This window comes from Nanorana parkeri, unplaced genomic scaffold (assembly GCF_000935625.1).
Source record: "Nanorana parkeri isolate BGI_ZX_2015 unplaced genomic scaffold, ASM93562v1 scaffold3982, whole genome shotgun sequence".
In the NCBI taxonomy this organism is placed as follows: domain Eukaryota; kingdom Metazoa; phylum Chordata; class Amphibia; order Anura; family Dicroglossidae; genus Nanorana; species Nanorana parkeri.
This window is the reverse complement of record NW_017310249.1, coordinates 19,213-26,394: the sequence shown is the minus strand read 5'-3', so window position 1 is coordinate 26,394 and position 7,182 is coordinate 19,213. Positions and strand designations below refer to the sequence as shown.

The following is a 7,182-nucleotide window of genomic DNA, read 5'->3' as shown; positions in this document are numbered from 1 at the left end:
TTGCCATTAGAAACCTCTGGGAAGGTTGGATGGTTTTGTCCTCCTCTGTGCACCACGGTTCTTTCAAATCCTAATCACTACAGTGCACAGCAGTGACATTAGGCTTGGAGGAAGGGACCACAGCAAGTGGTAGGGGAAAAAAACATCCAACGTTGCCATAATTGTTAAATGCTGAAGACACTGGAGGAGGCTGCATACACTAGATCATATAACTTATACACAAGATTAAAACTCACCACAAATTCTTGAAGGAATTTCTGATCTTTATCCTTAATTGATCTTTTCAGGAATTTCTCCCAAGCTTCATCTTCAAACCAACTGCTCAGATATAGGAAATATTTGAGCGTTTCAGTGGGCATCACAACTGTCCTCATCCTCTTCTCATAATGCTTTGTCGCTTCCTGAATGGCAATTTTGTTCTCTTTCTCAGCCAAGGAAACCACTGCCTCCTCCAAGCAGGCAACATTAGAGGAGTTTATAGCATCAGTGTAAAGTTTTGCCAACTCACCCAGTCCTGCGGAAATTAGAAACATTGTCCATGTATAAATAGATGTTTTAGTGATGCAGCCTCTGTCAGTGTGCTTGCCATTAGAAACCTCTGGGAAGGTTGGATGGTTTTGTCCTCCTCTGTGCACCACGGTTCTTTCAAATCCTAATCACTACAGTGCACAGCAGTGACATTAGGCTTGGAGGAAGGGACCACAGCAAGTGGTAGGGGAAAAAAACATCCAACGTTGCCATAATTGTTAAATGCTGAAGACACTGGAGGAGGCTGCATACACTAGATCATATAACTTATACACAAGATTAAAACTCACCACAAATTCTTGAAGGAATTTCTGATCTTTATCCTTAATTGATCTTTTCAGGAATTTCTCCCAAGCTTCATCTTCAAACCAACTGCTCAGATATAGGAAATATTTGAGCGTTTCAGTGGGCATCACAACTGTCCTCATCCTCTTCTCATAATGCTTTGTCGCTTCCTGAATGGCAATTTTGTTCTCTTTCTCAGCCAAGGAAACCACTGCCTCCTCCAAGCAGGCAACATTAGAGGAGTTTATAGCATCAGTGTAAAGTTTTGCCAACTCACCCAGTCCTGAGGAAATTAGAAACATTGTCCATGTATAAATAGAAGACTAGTACAGCCACCACACTGGTAAGGTGCAATATGTGAATTTTTTTGTTTTGGCATTTAGATACGCTTTAATATATTTGATTAAAGCTACACAACATTAGATGAACTCACGGTATCCAGTGACATCAACTGTGATGTCCACTCTCTTAACCTCGGCGTTCTTGAAAATGTATTCACAGAAAAGGGCGCTCTGAGCCACAAAATCTTTATCAAGTCTATCATCGGGTAGATGTTCTAGTTCCTTCAGTTGTTTTCTGGAGTCAGTTGGGGCATCAAACACAAAGCATCTCCGTTTCCCGAAATACATCCGGAGGCGATTCCTCAGCTCATTATGCTCCTTATCCTCTGATGACCTCTCAGCTTTTGTAAATTAAATAAGAAATGTAAGAGTTAAGATTTAAAATATTAGACCTATCTCGCTCCTTGGAGTAGATGTCAAAATTCTTGCTAAAGTGTTAGCTATGCGGCTGTCTAAAGTTATTACCTCCATCATACATGCAGATCAGACAGGCTTCATGCCACACAAATCCACGGCGATGAACATTCGCAGGGTATATCTCAACATGCAGGCACCTGTTGATCTTTCGGATGGCAGAGCTCTACTTGCATTGGACATAGCAAAGGCGTTTAACAGCGTGGAATGGTCCTATCTATGGGCCACGCTGTCCGCTTTTGGTTTTGGACCATGCTTCACTTCATGGGTGGCATTGATGTATAGGGATCCATCGGCGCAGATACGCCTAAATGAAGCTCTCTCCCCCCTTCCGGTTACAACGAGGCACTAGGCAGGGGTGTCCTCTCTCCCCCCTGCTCTTTGCCATAGCCATGGAACTGTTGGCCTCTATGGTACGCGCATCACCAGAGATTAAGGGATTTGCCAGGGGAGGTAGCGAGGACAAAATAGCCCTGTACGCAGACGACACGCTGCTGTTTCTGGCGGACACCCAGACCTCTCTCACAGCAGTTATGTCCAAGCTCTCGGAGTTTGTGCGATTTTCTGGCCTATATGTCAACTGGTCCAAATCCTCACTGCTCCCACTTGACCCTTTGCAGGCCCCTCTTCCACCTACCGCATCACATTTGCCTATTGTGTCACACTTTACGTACCTGGGCATCCATATGACTGACAACCCTAATAACTTCATAGAAGACAATCTGGTCCCTTTGCTGAATAAGTTAAATGCACAATGCAAAATTAGCCCTTCCCAGCCCTTGGATATACTTCCTGGCCTCGCAACTTCAGCACCTGGTGGGTTGGTCTCTTGCGAAAGACCCTGCCGCTAATGCTAGACTATTTGCACATATGTTCCTATCTAAAGCCCCGCTATCATTGCTAGACACTTCTTTACTGTCCCGCTCTGCTCTCCCGACACCGAAACTGCTTGCCAGGGTCTGGGTGTCTGTTAGAGCCCTACTGGGACTCTCCGAGATTACCACCCTTACCCCACTGTGGGATAATAATAAACTGCCGGAGGTACGTAAACTGTGGGGATTTGTCTCATGGAGGAGGGAGGGAATACACCTGCTATCCCAGATATATGATGCAGGCACTCTATGCTCCTTTGAGCAGCTTTAATCTAAATTTCATTTACAGAAGACCCAATTTTATCAGTATCTCCAGTTGAGACATGCCTTATCTGTACACCCTGTGGCTGGCCCTATACATACATCCAAGGTTCCACTCCTGGACCAAATTGCTCTATCTACACATACCAAAGGCGTGGTTTCTCTGCTGTACTCCCACGTACTCTCACACTTTTCGAGCAAATATCCCCTCCGATGTAGAGCGGCCTGGGAGGAAGATCTGGGGGCCCTTACGGAGGAGGAATGGGAGAGTGCCATGGCCTCCGTTGGTGCATCATCTCTGTCCACCTCACATAGACTAACTCAGCTTTTTATCCTGCATAGAACGTATCTCACCCCGGAGTTCCTCTTTAGAATTGGAGTAAGAACAGACTCTAAATGCCCTAAGTGTGGCATGAAGCCCGGCTCCCTTATACACCTTCTGTGCGTTGCCCCAAATTGGTGAGATACTGGAACAAAGCGGTCCGTTATATTAACTCTACCTTCATGATCCAACTCTCCTGCACTCCACTAGTATGCCTTTTAGGCGTCTTTGACACCTCCACTTGGGATGACCACACTGAGGTTGCTGTCTCTAGGGCTCTATTTACAGCAAGGAGGATCATTGCCCTCCAGTGTATGTCCCCAGTTGCACCGACGGTAGGGGCATGGATGGCAGAGTTGGATCGCCTCATAACACTGGAAAAAATCACATATCAACACAGGGCCAATATCGCAAAATTTTAAAATATTTGGGACAGGTGGTAGAACAGACAGGTGTCACAAGATAATGACCACTAGCTGCATCAGTTTGAGTATGGTGTGAAGGGAGGAAACGTGATGGAGGAGGAGGGAGAGACATGGAGGAGGTGAGGGAAGGTTACGAGAGAGGGGAGGGAAGCCCAGTCTACTGTAAACTGTAACAGATCGGAACGTATGAATGGGATGGAGATCCTGAAGAAGTGAAGGGAGACAGGCCGGTAGAGATAAGGAGAAAAAAAAAATAAGAGGTCACGCAAGCATAAAACATGTGAAAAATGTAGATGGATTATGACATGACGTTAATGGTTTGGAAGCGGCTGATCGTCTGGATAGAGATGAAGACAGTTTGTCTTCTGTTATTTGGGTTGATTAATGCTATGTGAGAAGTGAACACTTTTGCCTGAGATTTACATTTTGCAGGGAGAAAACTTAAATAAAAACAGCGCTGGGTTGAGTTTTAAAGGGAACTTTTCACGGATTTATGTGCGTTTGCTTGTTTGTTGTAAACCTGAAAATAGTCTTCAATTTTCGGCATACCTCATGGGCAATACAAAGGATCTTTGCAGAGAAGCCATGCACTGCACTAAAATATTATCAAACGGAAAGGTGCTGTATTCTGTAATGTGATTTAGTACAAACCCTTCCACAATACAGGTGCCCAGAAGTGCTCAGAACCCCTTTGAAACTTTTTTTTTTGCTGTTTTCCTTTCTTACAGTTCTATTATTGGATGGATTTTATGAAACTTTTTTGATACTTGCCTTTATAATAGTATTCTTTTTATTTTTATTTTTTATTGTTGAGTAAAGTGGAGAGATTGTGACCCCCCCAGTTCGCTTTGACAGTTTTCCTGATTCAAATTTGGGAGTACTCCCTTCAACATTGGCACAATTGCCGCATTCAACGTTTTTCTTTTCAGCTGGATTCACAGAATCAAGAAAGGTGTTCAATTCCGACCTCATTTTATGAATTCCAATGTCCCGAACCAAATCTCAGTTTCAGTGTTATTTTTTGTATTTCCAAAAGGTTTCTAGTAGAGAAGGACTACAGGCTGCTGCAAAAGCTGCTTCTCTCTCATATCTTCTTCAGCTGTTCTCTGCGTACCCCTAGATTGACTGCCAGTGACCACCAGGTCCCACCTTTCTAATTTGGTATCACTGGAAGCAGCTCAGTCTGTATTTTGGCCTAATCAGCTGCCATGAGCTTCCAAACCATTCTGTACAATTTCGTATCATTTGCTGGTTTGTGTTACATACTTTTTTAAAGGCTTCTTCAGATTCTTATTAATTTCAGTGGGATCTCTGTTTCAAACCCTTAAAAAATTAGCTCATCTCCAGTGGTGGTCATTGTGACATATGCCTGAATCCGCTGTACATCAATCACACATGACTACATGCAGTTCTGAACCGAGTGTGGCGTCACAGACGTGGCATTACCACTCTCAGCCTCACCCTTCACAAGATTTCCCAGCTCACAGGACAACAACCTCAGACCTGCAGACTGAGAGCGATCGTCCCTGGGGTTCGTTAACTCCGCAGTTAACCCTTAACACACCCAAACTGCCACCACGTATTTTAGCGTACGTAAGTACTGTGACACTTCAAAAAACTTAAACAATGCCTATGATACCGCTGTCCTCTCAGACAGGAATATGACGGGTCTCACTATACAGTACAGTCTATGATACCGCTGTCCTCTCAGACAGGAATAGGACGGGTCTCACTATACAGTACAGTCTATGATACCGCTGTCTTCTCAGACAGGACTATGACGGGTCTCACTATACAATACAAAGTCTATGATACCGCTGTCCTCTCAGACAGGAATAGGACGGCTCTCACTATACAGTACAGTCTATGATACCGCTGTCCCCTCAGACAGGAATATGACGGGTCTCACTATACAGTACAGTCTCTATGATACCGCTGTCCTCAGACAGGACTATGACGGGTCTCACTATACAATACAAAGTCTATGATACCGCTGTCCTCTCAGAAAGGAATAGGACGGCTCTCACTATACAGTACAGTCTATGATACCGCTGTCCTCTCAGACAGGACTATGACGGGTTTCACTATACAGTACAGTCTATGATACCGCTGTCCTCTCAGACAGGAATAGGACGGGTCTCACTATACAGTACAGTCTATGATACCGCTGTCCTCTCAGACAGGAATAGGACGGGTCTCACTATACAGTACAGTCTATGATACCGCTGTCCCCTCAGACAGGAATAGGACGGGTCTCACTATACAGTACAGTCTATGATACCGCTGTCCTCTCAGACAGGAATAGGACGGGTCTCACTATACAGTACAGTCTATGATACCGCTGTCCCCTCAGACAGGAATAGGACGGGTCTCACTATACAGTACAGTCTATGATACCGCTGTCCCCTCAGACAGGAATAGGACGGGTCTCACTATACAGTACAGTCTATGATACCGCTGTCCCCTCAGACAGGAATAGGACGGGTCTCACTATACAGTACAGTCTATGATACCGCTGTCCCCTCAGACAGGAATAGGACGGGTCTCACTATACAGTACAGTCTATGATACCGCTGTCCCCTCAGACAGGAATAGGACGGGTCTCACTATACAGTACAGTCTATGATACCGCTGTCCCCTCAGACAGGAATAGGACGGGTCTCACTATACAGTACAGTCTATGATACCGCTGTCCCCTCAGACAGGAATAGGACGGGTCTCACTATACAGTACAGTCTATGATACCGCTGTCCCCTCAGACAGGAATAGGACGGGTCTCACTATACAGTACAGTCTATGATACCGCTGTCCCCTCAGACAGGAATAGGACGGGTCTCACTATACAGTACAGTCTATGATACCGCTGTCCCCTCAGACAGGAATAGGACGGGTCTCACTATACAGTACAGTCTATGATACCGCTGTCCCCTCAGACAGGAATAGGACGGGTCTCACTATACAGTACAATCTATGATACCGCTGTCCCCTCAGACAGGAATAGGACGGGTCTCACTATACAGTACAGTCTATGATACCGCTGTCCTCTCAGACAGGAATAGGACGGGTCTCACTATACAGTACAGTCTATGATACCGCTGTCCCCTCAGACAGGAATAGGACGGGTCTCACTATACAGTACAGTCTATGATACCGCTGTCCTCTCAGACAGGAATAGGACGGGTCTCACTATACAGTACAGTCTATGATACCGCTGTCCTCTCAGACAGGAATAGGACGGGTCTCACTATACAGTACAGTCTATGATACCGCTGTCCTCTCAGACAGGAATAGGACGGGTCTCACTATACAGTACAGTCTATGATACCGCTGTCCTCTCAGACAGGAATAGGACGGGTCTCACTATACAGTACAGTCTATGATACCGCTGTCCTCTCAGACAGGAATAGGACGGGTCTCACTATACAGTACAGTCTATGATACCGCTGTCCTCTCAGACAGGAATAGGACGGGTCTCACTATACAGTACAGTCTATGATACCGCTGTCCTCTCAGACAGGAATATGACGGGTCTCACTATACAGTACAGTCTATGATACCGCTGTCCTCTCAGACAGGAATAGGACGGGTCTCACTATACAGTACAGTCTATGATACCGCTGTCCCCTCAGACAGGAATATGACGGGTCTCACTATACAGTACAGTCTATGATACCGCTGTCATCTCAGACAGGAATAGGACGGGTCTCACTATACATTACAGCCCTAATCACCCC

At 45.4% G+C, this 7,182-nt stretch overlaps 1 protein-coding gene across 1 annotated transcript in view; it reads right to left on the bottom strand.

The window, feature by feature from the left end:
• Positions 1-236: 236 nt before the first annotated feature.
• Positions 237-7,182, bottom strand: part of LOC108803647 (guanylate-binding protein 1-like) — a gene marked incomplete at its 3' end in the record, with an annotated part of 13,172 nt that continues 6,226 nt past the window's right edge. The window contains exons 5-7 of the mRNA XM_018575471.1: positions 1,247-1,495; positions 819-1,096; positions 237-446 (exon numbers count right to left, since the gene is read on the bottom strand). Coding sequence (XP_018430973.1) covers positions 237-446; positions 819-1,096; positions 1,247-1,495 — 737 coding nt within the window. The remainder of the gene's footprint in view (positions 447-818; positions 1,097-1,246; positions 1,496-7,182) is intronic.